This window comes from Hippocampus zosterae, chromosome 4 (genome assembly GCF_025434085.1).
Source record: "Hippocampus zosterae strain Florida chromosome 4, ASM2543408v3, whole genome shotgun sequence".
Taxonomy (NCBI): domain Eukaryota; kingdom Metazoa; phylum Chordata; class Actinopteri; order Syngnathiformes; family Syngnathidae; genus Hippocampus; species Hippocampus zosterae.
In genome coordinates this window covers 13,719,944-13,746,067 of record NC_067454.1, presented here as the reverse complement: position 1 = coordinate 13,746,067, position 26,124 = coordinate 13,719,944, and the positions used below count along the sequence as shown (strand labels likewise).

At 41.9% G+C, this 26,124-nt stretch overlaps 4 protein-coding genes across 6 annotated transcripts in view; 2 read left to right on the top strand and 2 right to left on the bottom strand.

The window, feature by feature from the left end:
• Positions 1 to 26,124, top strand: part of emc8 (ER membrane protein complex subunit 8) — a 681,399-nt gene that overhangs the window by 208,365 nt on the left and 446,910 nt on the right. The window lies entirely within an intron of this gene.
• LOC127599529 (protein phosphatase 1 regulatory subunit 3E) lies at positions 7,002 to 14,937 on the bottom strand. The gene is made up of 3 exons (XM_052063533.1): positions 14,718 to 14,937; positions 13,673 to 13,802; positions 7,002 to 10,796 (listed from the first exon to the last, which is right to left on the bottom strand). Exon 3 carries the CDS (start codon positions 10,607 to 10,609, stop codon positions 9,686 to 9,688), a length of 924 nt encoding a protein of 307 aa, XP_051919493.1. The 5' UTR covers positions 10,610 to 10,796; positions 13,673 to 13,802; positions 14,718 to 14,937; the 3' UTR covers positions 7,002 to 9,685.
• Positions 12,657 to 17,079, top strand: LOC127599533 (uncharacterized). Of its 2 annotated transcripts, none has more exons than XM_052063545.1 (3): positions 12,657 to 12,812; positions 16,329 to 16,508; positions 16,601 to 17,079. In XM_052063545.1, the coding sequence occupies exons 1-3, from the start codon at positions 12,741 to 12,743 to the stop codon at positions 17,042 to 17,044; spliced, it is 696 nt and encodes a 231-aa protein (XP_051919505.1). In that variant the 5' UTR covers positions 12,657 to 12,740; the 3' UTR covers positions 17,045 to 17,079. The 2 variants fall into 2 exon arrangements, with proteins under 2 accessions (XP_051919505.1, XP_051919506.1); XM_052063546.1 differs by lacking the exon at positions 12,657 to 12,812 and adding an exon at positions 15,090 to 15,185.
• atmin (ATM interactor) lies at positions 17,537 to 26,113 on the bottom strand. Its single transcript, XM_052063477.1, has 4 exons — positions 25,572 to 26,113; positions 22,149 to 22,274; positions 21,168 to 21,367; positions 17,537 to 21,084 (listed from the first exon to the last, which is right to left on the bottom strand). The coding sequence occupies exons 1-4, from the start codon at positions 25,803 to 25,805 to the stop codon at positions 19,308 to 19,310; spliced, it is 2,337 nt and encodes a 778-aa protein (XP_051919437.1). The 5' UTR covers positions 25,806 to 26,113; the 3' UTR covers positions 17,537 to 19,307.

Sequence of the window (26,124 nt, the reverse complement as noted above, 5' to 3'; positions counted from 1 at the left end):
GAACAGCAGAATAGGTTTTATTTGGAGAGGAGGGTGGGGGTGGAATATAATGACATCATTCCCTATGAAAAAGTACCAATGGTGCCACTTGGAGGGTCTGTGCTGAGGAGGAGGGGGCTGAAAATGGAGCCGACATGGAGGCACGGCATGAGACAGGAGAACAGTAGCAGACAGACCGGGGAGAAACTGAAAAACTGAACCTTCTTTCTTAGCATCACAGTCGGGAGAGGTTCTCAACCAGCACCTGCTCTAAAGTGCGTCTCTCTCACTCACCAAAAATACAAATAGTTTGACACTTACCTTTAACTAAAATCTGTTATTTTTACACTTCAACGGCTACAAAGCTTGTGAAAAATGTTTCTTGGAAAATAGTCTGTCCATTTTTGTGAGTTTGCATTTTTAAAAAAACAAAAACACTCCCCCCCTCACCCCGTACACACATTTGTGAAGACTGTCAGTATGACCTGATAGTAGTACATGAATAAAATGATCCATAAAAAAATAATAAAATAAATCTGCCCTCTCTGGCCCCATCTTGTGGTTCTAAATTGATTTGCAAGAAACCAGCACACCCGAGGAAAAACCACCAGAGACAGAAGTTGTGACTGGAGAGGTGTCAAGCATGCTGTTAATTACCAAGCTATGGTGACAACCTGAAAATGCATCTTCCCTGGATGTCGCGATTTACAGAGCAACTTATTGTTGTTATAATATTCCATGTCTGATTAACTTGACTATTGAAGCGGCCATACCACGTTGGAACACAAAGCATTGTGGTTGTACAACTAGGAGGTAGTATGTGGTCAAGATTTCTGTCATGAAATGTGAGCCACAGCCTGTTTTGTTTTGTGTATTGTGTTTAACTCATTCAGTACCAGCCAATTCTGGACCAAGTCTGAAAAGACGTTTAAAAACGTCTTTGGGAGTGAGTGAGTTAATAAGCAGTTGACCTTCTCTGAAGTGTCTGTTATGTTGACCCACACACACCCTAGCGAAGAGGGGGCGCCGCGTCTAACCTCGTGACCTGTCTGTTAGCCGGGAGGAACCGCGATTAGTTTGAGGGTTAACTGGTGGCCAGCGCCTCTCGTCGTGGCATGTAAAGACCTCCAACGACCCAGTGGGATATCTTAAAGCCATTAAAGCCACAAAAGGCTTTTAGCCAATATAATTTCACGGCTCAAACTTGAGTAGGCACAAGGAGGACACTCAATTTAGTTGCTGTTTGATTGATAGTTGAGCATGTTGTGGTTTCAGTGCAAACAGTGGGCACAGCATCTGAGAATGGAAGACTGTTTTCAATTTATCTTAAATGATGAATTTTGTCATTTTTCAAATTTGGCAGAGTTATGAACACTCTTCTCTGTGATGGGTCAAATTCACTAGATATTTATTGTCAATTTAAAAGGGCTTTGAGGGCAATTTGAAAGCATTCCCATTATTGTTATAGGAAAACGTTGCAAAATACTGAGCAAACTGGAGGTTGATGAGATTGTGTTCAACGTCGAGGTTTGACTGTTTTCAAACCATTTAATGGATCCAAGGTGACCGGATGCTGATCCACCGTGCATTTAGAGCTTTCACCAAAAAGAAACTCATCACAACAGCTCAATATATTGTGACATCTAATATTTTAAAAGGCTTAAGAACGGCTCAGTCAATATTATCCTCTGGGACACCGCCCTTGGCTCTGGTCCCGTCATATATTCTCCGATGTGCACATTGTTGTTTGCTTCTGCGTCTTTTCTCTAATGGAAACAGTGCTGTACAACCGATATTTCAGGTTTTGGTAGAATTCCAAATTTGAAATAGTCCTCTTACGCCCATCTTCAATATGGATGATACTGGGCCAAAGCAAGTTTGGAGTGACTACACTTGCTTTGCTTGTATTCAATCCCCTTGTACTCAATCATTTATCCAACGAAATTAGCATCACTGACATTACATCCACTTTACAAGAGCTACGTGACCAAGAAAGGGCAGAGATGAAACACTGCTAAAGACTTTCCAACGGGCTCAGATTACTGGCAAATTGTCAGACAAAGCCACACAGTTCGAGAGCGATACATCTGTCGCCTTTTCAAATGGTTTTAAAATCTCCTATTGCATAACTAGTCCTCGCAATTTAATGTCCTTTTGTCGCTCATTCCAGGTCAATGAACCAGTATGGTTGAACGGTCATTTCCATAATTTGGTTCACACACTGAAGGACAACCAACTGAAGGGCATCTTGGGATCAGAGAGAATGCCGGGTCCGCTTGATGTGCCAAAGTATGCTGAAGAGGATACCAGCACAAATGGAGAGAAAAGCAGCACTTGTTCCTTTAAATAAATAAAAAAAAAAATCGAACCAGGGATCGGAAGTAAATGACTGTCAACAGCACAGAAATGGAAAGAAGAGTTTGTTTCCTAGATGATTTACATAAATGGAAAGAAAAAGTAACAGAACACCGTTAAGTACAGGAAGTACTGAAAAACAAGCCAAACAAACTGAGATCTCACGGTCAGGAAATTGGGAAACCGCATACTGTAACAGCCTGCCCAGATAACACAATCTTGTCAAAATGCTTTGATAAATGGCATGATCATTTTTGATGTTTTTTAAAGAAAAAAGAACTGAATGGTAGTGGTATCGAATCAAACTGGATTTGATTTCCTTTCTCTTTATTTTTCTGTTTATGACAAATTCAATGAAACGCTTCATCAACTCAAGTACATGTAGACAGATTTAAGATTTGTGGAAAAACACCAACATAAGACAAGACGACATCGCTGGAAACTTTTCAAGACAACCAAACTCATTCCAAAATAGCTCGAAACTTCAGTTTACTTTGTGCGAACTGAGGACACACATTGCGTAAGATGCTTTCATAACGCCACATCTCTCAAAATCGTATTTAAGTTACCGGAGATGTAGAAGCAAATGTCCAGTTTCACACGCTACACATCTACAAGGTCACAGTATTCAAGTCTGGGCTACATAAATATCTTACTTTGAACCCACAAATGAACGCAGGGCCGAGAAAAAACATTACAAAGGGTTTAAAAAGTTGAGACAGAGAACGACGCGGTAAGTGGGGGAACTCATGATCTCTCACCGCATGGTCACTATGTGCACGCACTCCAATATGACCTCTTGCATAACAGTTTTTCCACCTGTTTCTAAGTCATGAAGCTTCCCTTGTCTCTGTTTTGCCATCTAAGGCAAAGCAGCAAGATATTAAAAGACTGGGTGGAGGAAGATTGCAATTGTATGAGAGCTCAGGAGTTGTGATGGTGGAAATGCTCAGAATGTGTTCCGCAATAACATCTTCATTGGAGTGTCGGAATGCCATTTCGCCTGAAAGGAAAATGGCTGCACAAAGAGTGAGTGAGGCATGGCTGTAAACAACAGCAACAACGGATGAGAAAGAAAATGGGGTTCGATTAAATAACAGGCGAAAGTAACATCTGATTCATTCCAGACCATTAGAGGCCATGATGAGGTGAAAAAGTCACGGAAAGGGGATAAATAATTTACGGGTGGGAAAGAACGCGTAATCTTGCACCTTTTGTTTAATTCATAGGTTTTGGAGTGCAATAACTCCCTCTGTGCTTATATGAGGAGGAACCTTGGGGTTTTATGACATACGGCCCATTTGGGAAGGCAAAGCATATCAACTGCATACAAAACAAGCAAAATGGTGGCAAAGATTCTAATTTCCGGGGCTACACAAAGCACATTGAAAGTACAGATCGAGTTCAAGCTAATCCATTTTTGTTTTATTCGTCTCTTGATTTCAGTACATCGATGATCGAAAATGCACGAATGAATATTTTCATGTATTCTTGAGAGGGTCATCAAGGCTCTTTGAGCAAATCTTCCAAAACAAGGTCTGAAGTTACACATAGCCTCAAGTCATAAATTTTCTGGCTTCCTGCACATTGTTTTGGAATAATACAAGGACGTTCAGAGGTCGCGCAATCTTGACAGAAGCTTCACTTCCATTTCCTTCCCCGTTGAAGAGCACAGGAGCAGTGATCCTCACAATAACGTGCTCCTGGTTTCATGTCATGGTCATTCTTTTCATAAGGCGAATACATTTAATTTAGTTCCTTTATCACAGGCATGTCCAAAGTCCGGCCCGCGGGCCAAATCCGGCCCGCGGTCGAATTTTATCCGGCCCTCGGCCCCTTTCATAAAATCAGTGCCGTCTGGCCCGCAGGTTGGGCGCAATGGAACACGTGTTGCATTGACTGAGGTCTCGTAGACTGGGGAGTGATGTTTCATAGAGTACTGCTTCCCTCTAGTGGCTAAATGAGTAATAGCATTCACTAAATGAGTAATAGCATTTAGACACTAGAGGGCATCACTCACGAGTTAACAAGACATCACTCCGTGTTTATATTGACTCATATGTCATATTTCATATGATCCTTGCAGTTGTGGATATGTGTATTGCTTGTTCATTTCCCTGTTGATCGAGTCAAAGGTTTTGTGACTATTGAAAAGTCATGGTGATACATTTTATGTTTCAAATCAATCAATTTGCACTCGGGAGACTTCTGTTTAAGAAAAAGTCAAGTGAATAAGCAGTTGCATGTGATATACCTGTTTCAAATGAACCAAAAGAAATTCTTAAGATTGTTGAAATTAAAATAAAAATGGAAATGTGAAACAGACTCACTACAGGCTCACTAAAATTTGTTGAACAATATTGTTGTTCAATGTAAAGAATGTCAGCCAAGGTCGGCCCCCCGACATTTTACCACATAAAATCTGGCCCCCTTGGCAAAAAGTTTGGACACCCCTGCTTTATCATATCTTGAGGAAACAATATTTCTTTGTCAGGAAGAAATTTGTACCAGTAAATAAACTGACAAATTGGGGCATTAGGATATCTTCCAAAAACAGTTAAGATGTTTATTTAAAGACAAGAGAGTCAAGTCGGACTGATCCACCGGGCTAATTTAGATTGCTAATGATAAAAAAATACTAATTTTAAAAAAAATTATAATTTTTTTTAAAAATGCGGACAGTATGCTATGATTGCCTTATTTGAGCATGGATCTGAAATTAACATGGTGCCAGTAGAGTCAGGTGTGCTGCCCTGAGTTAACAAGTAGTGGAGTGCTAGAAACGCCATCGCCCATCTGTACAATGCCCAACTACAGTAACTAAGGTAGAAGTCTTGAAGGATTGAGTCAAAAGCGAGCCGTATCATGCATATATAGAATTTTAAGTATTTTTTGCGGCTAAAGGTGAGGATGTACGAAGGAGCGAGATTCAGACAGGTTAATGCATCACTTTGAATTTTTGGTAAATCTCTCTTATGGGCATTTGGCAATAGCCCAACATGTGTGATGTCTCAATGAGGGTGGAAAATAAGAAAGAAACATCTGTGGAGGAAAAAAAAAGAAACGAAAGTAAGAGAAGAACAAGAGTTTCTTCCAAGGTTGTAAAAGATCCATTTGCATTGTAATCATTCAGGTCCGGTGCTCATATCAGGAACGAGGTTGGCTGCCGCCGCCGAGGCAAGGCACAGATAATTCACAGGATGCCTCATGAATCATTTCCAGTGAAATTGTCTGCGCATGTGGGCGCCAACTTAAGGGAACGACATTAAAATTGATGGACATATTCAAGATGAAGGGAGAAAGGCTGTGCAGGTTTGGATGTAAAAACAGCTTTGTGCTTGCAGGCATAAAATAGCGGACCCCTTGCGGAGAGAACGGTCCTGCGACAACAAACAGTGGTTATGTATGCAGCTGTTACCCTGCTGCATCGCGACACCGCTTTCCATAATATGCTTTTACATCACACAACATACTGAGTGGTGTCTCGGTGTCTGACTGGCTACGCACCAAAGACATCTGATGTATTTGCGGAAATGGACAAGTACGTTGAGTAACTTGTTCAAGTGTGTTATTCAACAAAAGAAAATGTATTGTTGATAGAAATGCGCTATTGGTAGAAAAAGATTTTTTGTCTTGATGACAAGTTAGCCCAGAATAACGGTGCTGAATGTGTCCACTGGTATTTTCTTTGTCCCTGGAAACAGTCCAGGTAAAATACATCAGCACACATATTTTTATTCCTTTGCTACCACGGATGCCATTTCACAAAGGTCAAAATTTTACAAGAGAAATCTGGAAAAAATAATGGTGTATTCCGTCAGAGTTACATTTCAACTACACCGTTGGACTCGACTTTCTTGACAAACGTTTTCGGTGTTTGCACAGAAACAAAGTGTATCTTTTTGATTAACTTCTACTTGTGACATTTTCCAAATATTTGCTTTGAAGCTCCAAAGCACAATTATGTCAACATTTTGATTAGTTTCCAACCGCAGTGGTATGTTGACGAAAGGGTGCCTGTTAAGGAGATTTTTCAGAGGCAAGCCATCACTCATTTTGACTTTTTGCACAGTCATCACGCATAAAGAAATGCTTTTTGGTTCGAACGTTTTCCAGCATGACTTGATAGCAGAAGCACAATAACGTTTGGCTATCTATCCCATGTGAAAAGATGGTACCAGGGCTATTGGCAAGCATTGCCTGATGACCGGCTGAGGGTTCGATGTGGATATAAAAAGTCCAGGTTTCAATAACAGCTAACGCTGACCCGTAATGATCTCTTCCTTTTTTCAGGGGATATCTAATGAGCGCACAATATAATTGGCTCCCAATATTTACGAGCATCGGCACCTCCTTCGTCTTAGTCACACAACCCCCAGAAAAAAAAAAAAAAAAATAAGGGATAGTCTAGCATCAGTCCCGAGTCATCCCAAGGACATGTCTGCAGCCATGTTGGCAATGGCGACAGCATACTGCTATCCAAAAGGGGCCAGCAGGTTTTGAAAAATGAGGATCTCAAATGACCAGATGGTATCATATTAATGTCCACAGCTGTGCAGTCTCAATTGCACAAATCACTAATTATTAGCGCAGCAGAGTTATGCCGATACCGTTGCGATGGAGTCAAGATGACAGTGGGAAAAAAAACTGAACTACTATCAAAATGATTTGTTTCAACAGTTTATTAAGCATTTATTTAATAAAATAGTGGTCCTATGGTTAAACTAACAGAAAAATAAAGGCTTATTTTGTTTTTTTAGTTGTGCATGCACGCGAACATGATTAACATTCAGAGGAGACGGTACAGGTTAAGACATAGTAAATGACAGAACATTAAAATGGAAACTAATCACTGGCATACAAAGTTCCATATTTGACCCAAAACCATGTCAAGGCATTTACTCAAGGAGAGAACACGGCAATGAATTAGGAAGGAGACCATATTGCAAAACGTATTTTCACAAGAAAAGCTATTTCCCCACTGTCAAACCCCGTCTCTTTCCATGTCCTCCCTCAAAGTGCAATAACGCAGCACCGAGTGAACTCGCCCAGAACCAGCTACAATCATAAGTCGTTCATAATCATCGCCATTGACCAAAGTGCTTTTGGCGCTCCTCACCGGACACGTTTCCAACCATCGACAATCACACTTTCTTCACAAACAAGCACTTACAAAGTTCCCACCTCTTTCATATCGTCAAATCTGGCAACTGTAAGGTGGTGTACACTTGCAAATGGTGCAAACGATCCAACTCAGGTTAATTACAATGTCAATTTCATTTTCCCGAATACGTTTTCCTTTTAATTATTTCGAGATCAGCTTGTGTGCTTTCAAGTTGTGTTTTGGGTTAGAACATCACCGGGCAAAACTGAATCTGCTTTTGTAATGTGTTGTACACACATTAACAGTAATATGAAGACATTCAATGAGACATTAACGATACAGTACATTTCTAAATAGATCTATCACTATCAGTGAGCTCTGATGAGAAGCCTTACATAAACAGTTAAATGAAATTCTGAAGCTGACCAACAGCCCTTCATTGAGGAGAGATGCACCAATAACAGCTGGCGAGCAGTATCACCAATTTGAATCCAATATAAACAGTAGTAATTGTTTTTTCCAATTCATTTGGACAACTAAATAAAGTACGTTACAAACAATGTCCAAATACAGTGGTCAAACTAAATAACCAGCAGCTGAGCTTGTACGCTACATATCGGCAAATGTCGACTCAAGACAGCTCAGCTCATTTTAGCAGCCCTGTCGTGAACAGTGAATTTTTTTTGTTTGTTGGTTTCCGATACTGAGTGGGTGTGTCACAGTGGAAGTACTTCAAAAGCTAAGTGCTTACTGGAAAACTTTTTTAATGTGCACATCAGCCGGATTGCATCATTAAATTCAGAGCTCCCTTCTGAGACTACTGTAATGTAAACAAAGCAATGTTCATATTGCAGCCAGAGAGAAATCGGAAGTGCTCTCACTTGCATCGACTACTATTATAGCTTCACAGACAAACACAGATCAAATATGAGCAACACCAAAACAAGTTCGATTTGGAAGACAACTAATGACAGTGAATACAAAGCTTATTTGATTTTAAAAAATATTTTAAAAATCAGGGTGAGCCACACTTCTCGTTGGGACAAAACAATTTTGGTCACAAGTCAATTTTTATTGGGTCATCCAGAGTTAAAATGCTGCGAGCCATTATTATTGATCAGCAATCAATCGGACAATTTCTTGGAAAATAGCCAATTACTCAGCCTTTGTTGAAATAAAAATGCTTTTAGTCACAGGGTTGTGTGCATGTCAGCATTTTGTCTGTCTGATATATTTTAATAAGATTGAGTCAAACAGGGGAGCCATATTGCTAATTTGGAAGGTGAGCTGAAAAGTTCCATTATCCCTGATAAAAATGGTGACGCCAGTACAGACAATATTGGAGAGCATGTCACTTCAATAGTGACAGTAGACAAAGTAGACAGTGATGCTTTATACTTGCTTTCGTCCTTACAAAGTACTACAATGAACATCACCGGTGAAAATTAGCTTGGAATAAAATAAAAATAAACAGAATCTCTTCAGCAACATTTAAAAGACTGGAATTTTTGAAAAGGGAAAGCGTTGAGAGGAAATTTATTCCCGGTGTTTTTAGATGGATTCTATTGTCTGTATGCACACAATGTAACGACCAATTAAGATTTTTGGGGGAAAGTAGCTGTCCTGCGACAACTGCAATCTCTGAAAATATATGATTAGTGAGCAAAATGAAAACTACCACTGCTCTGCTTCTCATACAATGCGTTACAAAAGGCATTTAACGGCATCACGTAATCGATGAATGAGCTACACTCGATTTTAACTTTGGAAGATACTGTGAATTACATCAACCCCCATTAACCCCAATTCAAGCTACACTTTCAAGGCAGCGACATCACATTGTGGTTCAGCCTGCCATACTGTTTCACCCGTGCAAATAAAATAATAAACGACAGCTCACCATAGCAATTAACGTTGCGGCACCTCCTGCAAAGAGCAATGATGCCCGAGGTCGGAATGGCCCGGCACGTTTTTCCCCGCCGTCACGTGTTTCCAAGTTACATAATGTGGACGTGCCCTCCCAAAGGGCACCGAGCTGTACAGAGCCCTGACATCAAGGCAAATTACCCCTCACCGGGCACCTCAAATGCTCACTCCGACAGTATTTGATAGTGTCCATTTCCGTCACACGACACTTACGCTAATTACGGCAGAACTAAACGCCCATTTATACACGTTAGTCATTTTAAAAGCTACCCGGGGGGTGACTGTACGCTCAATTAACGCACCCAGTATGACCGACTGAGCTTATATAAAGTGAATCCATCCGTTCTCCCATTCCTTTGGCGGAGACATCTTGAACCGGTGACGTCGGACTTTGTAGTTTTTGCCGTTGTTATTATCCCAAAAGTCCTCGCCGTCGACCGTGTATTTTATAGCGAACTGCAGCGTACCCCCATTCTCCATGTAAGTGGGCATGACCACCTTGAAGGAGAACCGATCGGTGGCACCGTCGCTCGAGTGGGGCACATAAGACGCCAAACTGTCCATGAAGGTGATCCAATTGTTGAGGGAGTAGCGCAAGGAGACGCTCTTCTCGAAGGCCAGGTTCAAGACGCGCACGAAGCCGGACAGGCTGAAGTCGTCTGTCTCCACGCTCTCCAGCAGCACTTTCACCTCCCGCACTTTCTGCTCGAAACCGGGCAGAGTGCCCGGAGTGGTGAACTGCAGCTCCATGAACACGGACTGAGTGAGGGGTCGGGGGAATTTCGTACTGGCCATGTGATTTAAGTCCGTGGATTTGGGCAACTTTGCCAAAATGCGCTCCGGGACCTCCGGCTCATCCGAATCGTCGAAATGCTTCACGGAGATGAGCTCCAGACCCAGGGAGTCCGCGAAGCGCACCTTTTTCTGACTTGTTGGACTTCTCTTGCGGGAGATTTCCAACTTGGCCCTCTCCGTGGGAGTGGGAAGGGACTTGCATCTCCGGCGCAGGCTGGGACTCTGCGGAGGCTTGAGGAAGGTCTCCCTGCCCCGCGGCCGCTCGTCCACGACGGGGCTCTCGGCGGGCTCGCAGGTGCCGTTCATGATGTCCAAATCGTCCCCATCGTCCAGACGAGGGTTCGCCGCGGCCAGGCTGCCGAAGAGTCCGGCGATACAGCTGTAGTTCCTGGGCAGGCAGGTCTTCGGGGGCAGCATGTCCAAAGTAGGGCGCGCGCGCTCTGCTTCCATACAACGCTGCAGCCCCTGCACTGCAGAGCCGAATACGGTGGTCGTGCGGAGACCAGCGACTGGGGAGACCAAACCGTCAGGTGTCAGTATCCCACTCGCGGATTGGCGCCGTGGCCGCGTCACTTGGACTTCTGAGTCCGGGACCAATTGACGGTGGTGTTGCTGAGCGCCGTTCGCTTCATCAGATCTGCCAGTTTAAATGTATAAAGAGGCGGTGGATAAGAAAACGCTTCAGCCTTGATATTTCCGAAATTCAAAGCACACTTCCAGTGAGTAAAGACCGCCCACTCGCGTGATGGTGTGTATGACGTCAAAACCGGCCGTGACTTCACTGTGAAGTGTACGTGCGGATCTGAACGTTGCCTCGACACAAGATGGTTCCCACTTCTAGGATTATAATGGCATAGTGCTCGTGCAGCCTGATATGTAGTACTTTTATCGTGAGCACATTAAAAGCTTTCAGCCTTTCGCGGGTGCTACTCTGCTCCTAAGACAATTAATATAAACCTAATGTCATTACGCCGTTTATGCAAGCCAGAGCTGCAGTAGGGGGACCTCCCCCCCGCCCATTTTCTTCGCGTCACAGTCTGCAAACGTTGTGTTGCCATGGCGACAGCGTGGCTCACCGACTAGCAGCCACATTTCGTCGCACGGTGGCCTCAAAGTGAATCGAAAGAAAGACCGTTTGTCATGAGTATAAATGATAATTTTGTACTGTGACATCGGGAATACAAACCTTTTTGACAACGGAAATGCAACCCACAATGGCTGTGAACAAGTGCGGGCGTTCGGAAGGTTAAGTTACTGTTGCTCTTTATTGTATTTCCTTTCATGTATATTATCCGCGACGTTGAAAAAAAATTGAAATCAACCGAGACTGAGGTTTAGTTCACAATTGGTTAGGAATAAAATTAGCAATTCTAAAATGTTCCGTGTCATTATTCCAAAACAACGCCGTCATTGTTGGTATTTAAAAAAAGACATTTCAATGCCCCTTGTTTCCCTTTGAAGCTTTCAGGATATTTATCAATGAGGCCATTAATCTGATCTTTATAATAAGCAACATATAGCACAGCATGTAATGTCTTAACATATGTATAACCCCATAATGTCATATCTGTTGCAGATGTCCATCGTCCATTTTCCACAAACTATGCCGTGAATGAATGAATGAATGCAGTGAGGCATACGTGCTAACCAGCCAACTACTGTGGTGTCCACAATGTCCTCTAAATATAAAGACGTTTTCATCAGAATCTAGTGAGTATTCATTGTGAGAAGCTCATGTCACAACATACAATCTACACTTTTTCACCTGAAAACCCTTGGAAGAAAATTACAGGAAGTTCCTCTCGATTGGTATTGTTCCTATGGCATGACTAGTTGATGCAATTTATTATTATTTGTTTTCATCCCATAGTGGAGCATAATGTGAAGTTAGATTTTTGGTGGCCGTTTGCCAATTTACCTTGTACAAAAAATGGACTGTCATGAGAGCCAAGGAATCTTTATAAGCGGAATGAGAGCTAATGTTTAGTTCCTTGATCTCTTACGTTAATGAGAGAAGCTTTACGTTTCATGTTTTCATGCACGGTGGTGTCCAGGAAAGCAGGACACAGCAATAACCATGAGTTCAATATTGCTGGGAAATCCATGGCAGTTTGAAACACAGTTTAAACGGGTTGACAATATCAACAATAGAACATAATGGTCACGGTATTTGCATTTCTTTTTGGAAAGAGAAATCTTTGTTTTAAAAGGTTACCACATTGTACATCTTTAGTGGCTAATCTGGGCAAGCAGGACATAGCCATCCTTTTCGCCGTTTTTTTTTTTCAAAACCAGAAAATACAGAACCATATTTTCAACAGAGGGTGATTATTTTACAAGAGCACAATAGTATGAAATCAAGATGACAAACAAGTGTAATTTGACCTTTGGTCTCGGGTGAGGAATAAAATAAAAATTAAAAAATAAAGCTAATTCGAGCTTGTTTTTTTTCCCATAAAAAAGGCATAATGGATCAAATAGAAACAGGATACAGCAGGTATCACTGTAGTTTGAATTGAAGTGAATTGGCGAAATGAGGTGATTTGACCAATTTTAACTTCTGTCACATTAATACAAATGTATGGACCTACCTAGCCACGGGAGATCGATACGAATCCCAAGGAGTTGCAGAACCAAGTTATTCAGACACTTTGTAAGTTAATACAAGTTAAAGATCTGTGGATATGACAGAAAATATATATTTTTTAATGTACTGAATGTTTCTGCAATGGCAGTACTGGTTTGCTTCCATCAGGTCGCGTGATGCATGTCTTGTTCAGTTGCTTTACGCCTTCAGAGAAATATAACAGTAGTAACTAAAAGATGCAAGGAAAGCAAAACCTCTTTCAGACATATACAAAGAACATGAACCTTAAAAACAGTCTTATTTTTAGTCACAGTATGAAGCTTGTCACACTTGGTAGGTTAAACAAAAAGGTGACAAAGCATCAAATCGTGATGCAAGCATCGTCAAGTCAGATCAACCTCCTTATACCATTCCACTTGAAAAAAGGTTCTCGCTGTCGAGTGACCATTCCCGATACACTTATAAGGCTGTCAAAATCACATGTAGCATTTCGGGTACATCTGAAGGGTCGAGTGTACTGAAGGGTTAAAAGGGATGTCGCTATGGTAGCAGTTAAAGGAGTGGAAAAAGTTCCACAACATGAAACATTCAACAGACGGCCAAGGTGCTCGCCCGGAAGGAAGATTAAAAGCCTCAGAAGAAAAAGGGTAAATAAAAACCATTTGGAGCAAGGTCAGTTTCTTTGAAAGTGCGAAGGCTTAACATTGCTCAGTTAGAATATTGCTTTAAATGGGATAAATGTGGAGTTCATGTATAACACTTGCCCTTGATCGCGTTATCTATCGAGAAGCTGTAATCCGCTTTTCTAAGTGTTGAGCTCACACCTAAGCTCCTTGTTCTCACACAATCATTCTGAAACAACTGACATTCCATTCTTTGTCATTTTTATAGCTCACCTCTGCCTGCTGTCTAAAGTGTCCGCTTACCTCTTCTGCTTCCAAACTTTACTCGCACTCCACCTTTCTCAAATTTAGCCGCTTCTGTGCAACCGCTTTGCAATCATAGACCAATCAGCTTCTGCCTGGCTTGAAACTTTCTCATCAGCTGTGATCACTCCTGTGTTTGAGAATTGGGGAGAAATTATAATTCAAACAAAAAGGAAACATTATTCATGAACAAAGACTGACGATATTTTGGCCACTTAAAAAAAAAATACAGCTCCTTTTAATAATAAGCTCCTTTTACAAACAATCATGGCCCCTACGTTCTCAAATAGTTTGTTCACCAGTGGAATGTTCCAAACAGGTGTTTCATGAGCATTCCTCACCGTTCTCAATCTTGCTTGCCACCTGTCTCAGTAATTTTGGAATGTGTTGAAGCCACAAAATTTTGGACAATCCGTATCTACACAAATTATGTATGGTACTGGTTGAACAATTCTTCGATTTGAATTGTATATGGTGCAATTATCCTGCGTAATCCACCTGTGGCACTTTAAAGGCAATAAGCTTGGTACGCAATCTAAACACGCTCAGATTTTACACAAAGTAAATCAATTTGTGAGTAAAACGAAGACAAGATCATCATCATTATTATTAGTAGTCATACTTTTTGTGATATTTTTAGTTTGGTTGTGTCATTTGCCATGAGAGTATTCTAATGTCAAAAACTTGTGTCTTGACTCAATAAAGGTTAGAGAACACTGAGTTACACTTGTCCAAACTACAAGGATGAAATTGAAATTAATCTCGTGGTGTAAGTACTGCAATTAAAATCGGAATAATGACATTGCAATTTCTTCAGAAATTGTGTTCAAAAGTTGAGAAATTGTGCTGCGAATCCAAAATGCAGGAGAGATATCGATTGTTGGGAGTGAGACAAGTCACTGAAAGTAGTAAAAAAAAAATTAATGCAACCTTATTATCTTAACATTCACGTTCATTTGGATGAACAAAAAATATGCTTCATCATTAATTATACAAAGCATTAGATACTTATTCCTGATAAGGAAATATAAACGTATGCACTTACCTGCTTGTGAACGAGAGGAATGCACATTCAAACGACACGATAATAGTGTGACTTATAGTCCTTCCAGAGACATTCTATCTAAAACACTTACGGCCTAAATAAATCTCCCTCGCGTTGGGAAACACTTCCAAATGTTTGGGACTGATTTAACAAACAAACAGCTTCTTTGCACATGTTTAAAGCCATTCACAAGTTGTGTCATGCGGCTTTGTCTTCCGGTCACGCCATATTTGGCGACTCGAGCTCGACATACACCCGCGCATTTTTTGCCCTGACGTCTTGCGGATTTTACGTAACGTTTAAAAGCACGGAAACGTCATCACGGCTGTTGTCACCCACGAACGATTGCCTGTATGTATACGTCCGCTGCGTTAACTGCTTATTCACAACATGTAGTGGATATCCTAAATTACGACTGCGACTGTTTTTTTTTAAATATAATGTTCAAGGTGTATGTCTCTATGAATGGTAACTGCACAGACTCGGGCGTGCTTATCATCTGATAATGTTCACGTGAGCTGCAAATTAAAAACGTCCTGTGTTTTGTTGTAATCATTAGGTTCACATAAATTTTAATTAATTGAATACTTTGAACCTCAGTAGCTACAACTGGAAAAATGACAAATCTACATGAAAGTTTCCTTCACGGGTCATTTCAGAATTGGAGGACAATTCAGGCGCCAACATATTTGAAAAAAAAATCTATATATTGTCCTGTTTTGAAGAAAAACAGGTAATAAACCCATCTAATTTGATCCATTCAGCTTAACCATCAACGGCACACTTTTTTATAAGCTAGTTCTAATCGTTTTAAATACCACAGACAGCACCTGTAAAACGCATTTTAAAATTATTGCTGAATAGATACAATAACTTAAATACGAACTAAATTTTAGTGTTATTCTAATAGAAGAACAGAAACAGAGCTAGCTGCCATGCTAACTGGTCCAGAACAAACTTGCATATATAATTTAAAAAACAAGGGTAAACATGTCTTACAACAGTAAAGACTTAAAGGGCACAATTACTACTAATTACGATGTGGATCAAACATTTACATAGAAGACATAACAAATACCAAACAAAGCATAATTTGGTGTTTTTAAAAAAATGTTTAAAAATCATGTTTACTCAATCTAGATACTATATCACCACACAGCTACAATTGATACTAACGTATCTGTATTTGTACATGGCTTATTTAAAGCTTTATGGGGCTATAGAAAGTGTTCTACAATTCCAGAATGACCCTCACATAATCCATAATGACTACTTAAACGGAAACGATCATAATGTGCTATGGGCAATTATTTATTAGCAATATAGAAATATTTTTGATGATGCCAGATGAAGTCAGAATTTAAAGATGGCATGAAATAATGACAGTTATTACCCGATTTTTATTTGTTTAATATAACTGCTGGGTAAGAGAAAAGCAAGATCACAGATGGGCATTTGATTGACAGATGCCAACATTTCATTATTTCAAGTTACAATTTAGCTATTTTCCATTCATGTTTGTCTGTCATGTTGACATTTGACGTTTTGTTGAAAATCAGATTTATTTATGAGATAAATGACCATTGTATTTTTTTTTATCTCACAAAAAAGAATCCCACAGCAATGGACGGATCAGATGAAGAAAATCCTGATCAGGAAGATGCTGTTGAGGAGCAACTGTACAAAGCACAAAGGATTCATGTCGATGTCCTGCTTGAGATGAGTGAGGAGGCCTTTTTAAAAGAAACTGAGCCACACGAATATCATTGCTACTGTGGTTGGGAAGAGGCTGTAAGTGCATTTCTAAGATTAAGTGATTGCTACAGAGCACATAGTTTTGATGACGGTCATATCAAAACGTTTTTTTTTTTGTTTTACGACAGGTGCGGGGCTGGGACAGAGTTGCTCCAGTTAGTTGCATTCTACTTCCTCAAAAGAAAGACAAGAAACCAAAACCGCGTAAGGACACAACAGACAATCCTCCCTCCACGCATGCAGAGACAATTCATGGAGACACGTTAGCCATGAGTGGAGAGCACTGTGGCGAGTCCCAGTCGAGCCCTCATTACTCGAAGAAATCCACACCGTCAAGCCAGAAGGCCATAATCGAGCCAGAATCCCCAGAATGGCATGCTATGGATGGCGCAGAGGAAGACTCGTCGCATCTGCTCCATGAAGAGAGGTCGCATGTCAGTGGGATTCCTTTGCACCTACAACATTTACCCTCAAACATGACAAAGGGCAGGCAACCCAAACCCATGAAGCGCCAAACTAAAAGCAAAGTTGTTCCCATTACCAACTTCACATTTTTACCTCCAATAAAATGATGGGCCAGCCACAGCTCTGCTTTATATGCCATGAACCACCCCTCCTCCCCCAGGAATATTATGAAAACGGTTGCTTTTTTTTTTTAAAGAAACGTGGACTTCCAAATCACACCAAAGGTGAAGTCAGCAACTTTTTTTAAAACAAGGATTTCTGAGCTCTCTGCTTTCCAAAATGCATGTGGTGAAATGTACCCATTTGAAATGTCAATTTTCAGTACTAATGTGCCCTGTCCTCTTGATTACCACCCATAAATATGAAGAGTGATTTGGGATTTTTGTCAACAGTTTCATTACTAATCAACATCGAATTGGATGCAAAGTCTTATCAGAAACTGAGTGCAAATGTTTATCGTTAATCTTTCTTTTTTCCTCAAAATGATCAGCCTGTCTACAGAAAAATTGTAAATGTACATATACATTTTAACATGACTAGATGAAGAGGACCCGAGACCCCCTCAAGTTTACTGGAGTGAGAAAATAAGCACACAATAATTAAGGTTCCAGCAGTTTATTAGGAACATCTGTCATCAATGCGCGACATTTAATCAAGGCAACATATAATTCTGGCTACACTAAACGGAAAGCATTTTGTGCGTTGAAAAGACATGCAATCTAACAAAAGAAATGCTTTGTAATTGAGAAAAAGGCATCTACATGAAGCAAAAGATCAGGAGAACTATTCTTCAGATTCTCCAAGAAACACAAACTGAGTACTGAGTAACAGAATGTTGTACTTAAACCTGTTCAGAATGATGAACACATTACACCTTTGCCAAAATATTTAGAAGAAAATAGACCGCCTCTGCCACCATGTAAATAAGGACGGCATCAAAAACTGTTTTCAGTGAAGCGTAACACTGTATTTTCAAGTGACACAAGTCTTTGAACAGAAACTGCGAGGAACAGCATGCAACCATAAAAAAATATATAACCATGCAACTATTATGATCTTATATTGATCTTTCCAAAGCGTTGATGTTTCCAAAACGTTTATTTGCGCTAAGAGTAACAGAACAGAAAAATAATCCATCCATTTTCTGAAACGCTTTATCCTCACAAGGGTTGCGTGGCGTGCTGGAGCCTATTCCAGCAGTCTTCAGGCAGTAGGCGGGGGACACCCTGAACCGGTTGTCAACCAATCGCAGGGCACACAAGACACGAACAACCATCCGCGCTCACACTCACACCTATTTAATACTTCAGGTTAAGGCACCAAACAGGTCAAATGAATTAAATGTAATCGCTCTCTGTTCCCCACATAGAGCTTTAGCTGCTTGGTGTGCCTCGGCAATTTGAGGCTCGGTGCAATCCAGAAAAACTAATTCAGCAGGTTTTTAAAGACTAAAAAAACAAACAAAAAAAACCCCTCAGTAATTCAGGATTAAATGAACGGAATGGATAATTCTCTTAAAACAGAACAAAACATGCATGAAATTTGTGCCGAACTAGTAGCTAATGTTCATCAGCTGTGTTTCTGTGCAGTAATCGGATGCGGTCGATCCAAAGTGATGATTTGTCAGCGTGTACATTTACACCAAGCAAAAGTCAAGAGAAAGACAGGCTAGTATGACATTTTCCATTCAAAGGACCACACATTCTTTCGATCAAAAGGTGTGCTCCAATTAATGACATTATTTTTTTTTCTTGTGCAACTGATGTATTTTTTTTTTTTGTTCTCAAAAGAGGTTTTGATTGAGGTTTCAAATCGATGTAACACTTGTTTTGATTGACTAACCAGCCGTTAAATGCGGAATATGTTAAGATTTACTGCTCATGCACATTTTAAACACATGTAAGACAACTGCACTGTTAACTCTAGAGGTTATTTCATTTGTTGTTGTTTTTTTTAATCCAGTCAATGCTATTAATTCAGCTATTTTTATCATCTGCAGACGTAAAACTTTTGTGCTAGGTTTTAATCTGCGGGATACAGGACAAACACCCAAAAAACATGACACAGGCTAATAGTGAAGTAAGAAATAGCGTTTCAGACAAGACATATTGTTACACGTATGTGCAAATAAATAGCCAACCATCAGAAGCTGAAGCATCCTGCCTGTCGAGCGAATAAAGTGCACAGAGCAATCAGATATTGACCCGGAAACGCTTTTTTGACAAGATGACCATAGCGGAATGATTCAAAGGCATTTCCAGCCTTCATCCACCTTCATTGCTGCGCCACTGGAGCACATCCTTATTCCAACGATAGCGGCAAACACAGGAAGCGTGTCGCAAAGATCAGGCAGCGTCATACAGAATAACCTCAACTGTTTGGTTTCTCGGGCTGCTGAAAGAGAGAGCAGAGCTCCTGGCACGTCTGCGTTTCCACCGAGCTGAAATGGGAATCCATGTTCCACAACAAGTCGGCCGACAAGAAGTCGTCCACGACGGTTTGTGTTTCGATGCTCGTGAGGAAGAGGTGCCCGAAGCCTTCCGCCTGGCTGGTCTGCGTCTCAGTGCTGTTCGAAAGCCTTCCCTGCTCCCCCTGACCGACAAGTGATTGAACAGGGAGGCAGGGAGCAAATGAATGCAGGTCAGTCTGCGTTTCTGTGTCGGAGGACTCTGTGCTCATCGAAAAGCTTGGATGGCGCAGAATGCTACTCAGTGGCATGTTGCTTCCGGCGCTTAGAAGGAAGTTGAGGTCAGTCTGAGTCTGAGTATCGAAGAGCTCCAAGTCACTGGCTTGGCTTCGACTTGGTCCATCGCTTTCGTCCAGGTCATCCATCAGGAAGAAATCGGTCTGGGTTTGGATGTCTAAGGACTCCAAGGGCGTGTCACTGTGCAGGCCCCCCAGATCGCTTTCCTCTGTCTGTGTCTGAATGTGTACGGAGCTGAGAAACTCTTCAAAGTCAAAGTCAATGGCGCCGTGGTGCTCCTGAACAGGACCCAGGTTCGACCCGCAGCCAGCTGCGGAGGCGGTGGTGGTCAGCACCTGATGGCCTGACATGCTGTCAGAGAGAATGTGTTCCAGGTCATGTAACAAAGTCATGGTTTGGGTTTGGTTGTCTGCCACGTTGTTGGAGGTCAGCAAATCCGTCTGAGCCCCGAAACACAGGCCTTCGGCTACCTTTGCGGCCTCATATAAGCTGCTTCCTGCGGCTGCCAGATTCTCGTCTACGTGCAGCGCCGTCTGGGTGGAAACACTGAGCGCATCGCTGCTGAAAAGGTCAGGGCACATGAGGACCTGATCCTGAGCCTTGTCGTTGGATTGCGGAATGGTGAAGCAGGTCTGCGTCTGCCTAGTTTTGCTTAATGCCGCGGTTGAGGAAAAGGAGGGGCAAATACTTTGGTTCGAGGATTGGCTATCAGTCTGAGCGCCGATAGAGGAGGTGGGTCGAACCCGGCTGTTGAACGTCTGGGTTTGAACACTGACTGGCAGGAGGACCTGGGCACTCACACTGATGTCAGTCTGGGAGCAGGATGACATCGAGGACTCCCCCACAGAACACAATCCGATCCCCTCCACAACCCCCATAGGTAGTTTGGATAAGTAGGACTTGTCGGTCTGAATGTTGGTCGAGGTGCTCCTCCCTCGCTGCGCTCTCAGGATGCTGCCCGAGTCATGTGTCACCAGACTGTCGAGTCCAACTTGCACCCCTGTGCTGATGGGCCCCAGGCAAGAGCGAGAAGTAGGCATGCTATCCTGGAAACCTAAGCTCTTAGCATCCAGCTGGGGTACCGCAGCTCCGGAGGCCTGTGGCAGAAGGTGAAGGGTGCTAACGGAGCCTTGGCTGTTGACCGCCAGCACCACGGACCTAAGTGTGCCGCTTTCTGTAGATGGAAGGAGGACAGGGAGGTGGGCCAGCTGCATTACGGGCACACTGACCAATGCCATGTTGGGTTTAGGTAGAAGCTGCTTCTGGAGGCTCTTGTGGCCACCGGGCGGCTGACTGGCAGAGTCTGGACTTTGGATGACATCAGAAGATGCAGAATCCTCGATGAGCTCGTGAGTAGAGGGAATAATCACACAATCGGTGATCTTAACCTTTTCAGAACCGGTGGAGAGTTTCTCCAATTTTCGCTTTTTTACGGGTGGAATTCTGAAATGAAAACGGACACATAAATCAGGAAAAACAACGGAGCTTCTCTCATATGAAAAGCGACAGTTACTTTGGCAGAATACCTGTGCTCCGTAGGAATCTCGTGTCCCGTCCTGAAGATGTGTGACAAAAGTGCAGCTCGGCTGGCATACGGGCAGCCACACGTACACTGGTAAGTCTTTCCGCAGTCCTCCGCGTGTCTCTTGAGGTCCCACTCGGTGCTGTAGCCATTGTTGCATTTGGAGCACTTGTGTTTCTTCTCTGCGTGCATCTTCATAAAGTGCTGGGAAAATATGAACAGATATGTTTACAACACAACTGACATGACAAAACAAATATTGCATTTTGCAGCTGAATACTACACTGCTGCTTTTAGGTCCTGGGTGCAGAGGCAGCTTTGTTATGTAAATGTAGTCTCCGATAATGCTTTCAGTTGTCGCAAAAGGCGCCATTCTAGATGGGATCGTCGGTGCTACGCAAATGTTTGGAGCAAAGTAAGTGCCGTCTCTACTGTAGGGTATTACAGCGCCATGCGTGGACATTTTTTTCTCTTTTGGCATACAGGAGATCTGCACACTCCCCTTTTGTTTAATGTTATTGAAAAGTTCGGGCGTGGTTTTGTCAGTTTCCCCTGAGTGCAATTTTAAAAAGTGGAAAAAGGATAAGCCCACACTTGGGCGAGCTGAAAAATGAGGAATTGGTCGTCCCCCCAAGTGTGAATGTGTACCGCTGTGATCAGCCAGAAATCAGTCGTGAAAACCGATGGATGAGTGCAATTGAAAATTATTTGGAAAATATCATCGATACAAGAAATAAAACACAAGATGATGAGTCTTGGATATTTGGACCCAGTGTAGGCATGAGAATTTATTGATGGAATAATTTCAGGAGGATTTGACTCACACATGATATATTTGTGTGGGAGGTTTCTTTGTACTGGATCTGTGTAAGCTATCTATTTTCTTTGCATGTCCACTGCATTTGAATGAAACGCAGCACTTTTGATGTTTCGATCAAATTAAAATATGCTTCGATGGGCAGCTGTAGACTTTGTGAAGTCTTACTTGTTTCACCAGGGAAAATTGGGAGAAGGGTCTTCCGGGCCCCCTGGGACAGCCTTCAATGGGGCAGCAGTAAAGCTTTTTTGATGCCTTCATGTCCTTTCTCACGGTGGGGTTGACTATACCATCCTGGGGGTGGGGGGAGGGGGGGGGACACAACACAAGCATTTTTATTTTTACTTCTCTTACAAGGATAGCGCTACCCTCTGAAGCTTGACCTGAGATGGTCACTTTTATGTGAGGGAGCAGAAGAGAAGCTAAAGCTGATAAACACACCCTTCGCGTTATCACAAGGAGTGAGCAACATCTGAGATATATAACGACTGCTTTAGCAGTCGCTTTGCACAGAATCCGATGCATGGAGGGAGAAGCCAGAGGGGTGTTGAATAAGGGTTCATTACAGACTATGAGATACATTGATGTTGTGCAATGATCTCGAGAGGCAAAGGCCGCATGAAAGAAAACGCATAATTTTCTCTGTTGAACCTCATCAATAATGCGCACGACACATACAGAGTGAGTCATTCCAGCATCTAAAAGCGCTCGGTCACGTCGACCAGAGAAAAATTACTGCATCTGACAAAAGTGCCACTTCAGTGCATTAGAAACAACACACTCAATCTGTGTCCCCATTCAGCATACTGACGGGGCTTTTTGGTCCTTATGATCAGGCATTCTTTCCAGGTACAAATTGGATCGTTGTGCTCAAGGAACTGTGTGGTGTCAATGTCACTTGAGTTTCTTTGGGATGGGGGATGGGGGACGGGGGGTATCGCATTAATTCACATGACAAAGAGTATAGATCAAGAATGCCATTCAACCGAGCCTGAATCTTCAACAAAGCTTAACAAACCAAATTTGAATTAGCATCGAATGGTAAACTTGAATCAAAATCTATCTCTCATGCTTGAATTCGGCCATTAAAAACTGCATTACTTAAAGATACCCAAATTCCAAAGAGGTGGAAAGGTTATCTAATCTAATTACACCAAGCACCACTTCAAAAAATACACAAAAAAAAATGTGGCTCCCAAAGTACCACCACAGTGGCCAACGTTAAAGTACAGTAGCACGCTGGGTCCAACAGTTCATCAAAAACAAGGTTCTTGTCCTAACCACTTTATCCAGTGGTGTCAGCCAATGTAATATTATACTCAAATTGAAAGTTAACACTGCACCTTAAGAGAGATTTTGGAGGGTTATTTTGTCCATACATTATTCAATTAGAATGTTGTGCAAACTAAAGTTACATCAAAAATATCTGGTACATACAAGTTGGCTCACCTGTTTTCCTGGTTTGGTGACGTGACATTTTACATATAGTGGATACGGTACATTTTTAAAAGCAACACTTTCTTAGTATCCATCCATTATCTGAACTGTTTCATCCTCACCAGAGTCGTGGGCGTGCTGGACCCTATCCCAGTTATCTTCTAGCAGTAGGCAGGGTACACACTAAACTGGTAGCCAGCCAATCGCAGGACACACGGTACTTTTGGATGTGCGAGGAAAACCGTAGTACCCGGATAAAACACACACAGGCACGGGGGGAAAAAAAAGCAAACTCCACAGAATAAGGTCAGAGCCCATTTTCAAACTCTTATAATAATACATTTTATTTATAAGCGCCTTTCAAGACACCCAAGGACACTTTGCAATATAAAAAAACTATACGGGTTGAGCAGCGGCAGCCAAAACGTGCCAGCGTTCACTCAACCCGAAAGTCAGAAAGAAACCACAAGGGAGGGAGAGGGGGAGAAAAAAAACACACTCGAACTACCCTCATTTTGAGGATAATTTGAGTGAGGCAAAAAAATCCTGCACATGACACATATGACACATATGACAGTTACAACAGGTCACAAGACATGAACAATGAAGGGGGTGAAACAAGGAACTGTATGAGGGACGGGGTGATGGTGGGGGACTCTTGACCTCTGTACTATGAGGTGGAGATGCTAACCAGTCAAGACACCCAGTCGCCATTGCTCTATAATAATAATTAAATGCAAATTGATTGTACTTTAAAGTTAAATACCACAGAATTGATTTGGTTGTGAGCGTGTCGTTCAACGCTTCAAAAGCCTGTTGACACTGAGGTGTCCAAGCTGACCTAAATAACTATTAAGTTTCTTTCTCACCCAACTCTTGAAAATAGTTTAGAAATACTGTAGTGTGCTTTTCACATGATCCTGATCATATCTTAACTGTTGTTCGCAGCAACAAAATGGCTGAGCCTGATCTAAGAACTTATTGGTGATGGGACATTGTGATTTCCTAGTAATACTGCATAATTGATGATTTCAAAGTGTAAACACCAATATAGATATAGATATACTGTATTTGTAAATATGTGTATGTATAAACACCTGCTTAGTGCTAAATCATTGTTGACACACATTGCTTGAAATCATCATTATCAGTGTCTTCACTCAACTGTATTTATAAAGCACTTTCAAAACAACCACAGTTGCATGAAGTGATGTGCATAAAACAAAGACATCAAAACAACGATAGGTGAAACGATAACTTCCTAAGAAAAACTGCAAACACAATAAAACGCTAAAACATTGCTGAGTAAAAAGCCAAAGATTAGAAATGACTTCCAATGAATATTCAAACACACATTACTGTATTATTAAAAATAACACAATTAAAGGTCATTTGGGCAATCGTGTTGTTTCAGAAGTGTGGATCAAAGCAGTAGTCGTTCAAATTAAATTAGTATCCAAGAAATTGCGCTCGGTTTAAAAGATTATCGAAACCCATTGGTCACGATTACCGAACGGAAAAATCATTACATCTCAGTGTCACAACATAAAAATATCGATTTGACATACAATACAAATATTTGAAGACTATAACTTTAATGCTTCCTTGATTTTAAGAAGAGCCGAATAACAACACCCATTCCTATCGAGTCAGTTTAAACAAAGAGCTTTGGCCTGTTGGAGAACAACAGGCATCCTTAGCATGTTCAAATCTCATTCATGGTGGACTGTGAATCAGGGCCTCCTACGAATGAGCCTCGAAGCGTGGGTCGCCACATTCACTGCCTCCACATTGGTTAACAATGAATAACGCCTTTGAGTGACGAAGAATGGACTCAAGAAATCAGCAAGTGGGGGGACAAGGCACGGACCAAGCCCACGTGAACCACATCATCACTCGGTGAGAGAAAGCAATATAAGCACCAGTGAACTTGACTTTTGCGACTTCCTTTACGTAAGGCATGCCCGAACTTCTTGCTAAGGTACACCTTAAGGCAGCACGTCATCGCTAAGCATCACTACATTACAGCTGTATGGCGAAGTTCGGAAGGATGACTTGCGTTTTTGATTGCAACATTTTCAGGATTCCAAGCTAAGTTAGCTTGGTTCATAGGTTCCCCCTGAGAACGTTCCGGTGGTTTCTAAGCCATTTTACCTTCACTCTGTGCGACTTTACAAGATGCATGTTCAATGCAGGTGTGTTGGGAAGGATCTTGCCACATCCTTCAACGGTGCACAGGATGTTGGTCCTCACTTCTTTGGTTAGCTCCAGTATAGAAGGTTTTATTATCTCTCGAGACTGCGACACGAGCTCCTCATGACAACCAGGGTTGTCTTTGGCGTTGCTATCCCCGTTCCTTGCCTTGTGGCTCGCCGAAAAGGCAGCCATGTTTCTGTGTTGACAGTAACTCCCGAGTCAACGTTACGATTGAATGGGCCGTGACATAACGTCGAGATTTGACGGACAGCCTGCTTGACCAATGAAGGGACGAGAACGATGCACGATGCAACAATTTTATGGCTACACCCGGAAAACGCACCGGATATTAGATTTTCACAATAACAGCATCCCAGGAAAGAGGTAGAAGGACTCAAGCCATTGAATTAAAATAGATCTTAAAAAAGACTGATATCAGCACAAGTACTGAATAAAGTAAAAATAATAAAATAAATACATACAGGCTCAGCAGGGCCCACCAACCTTTTTG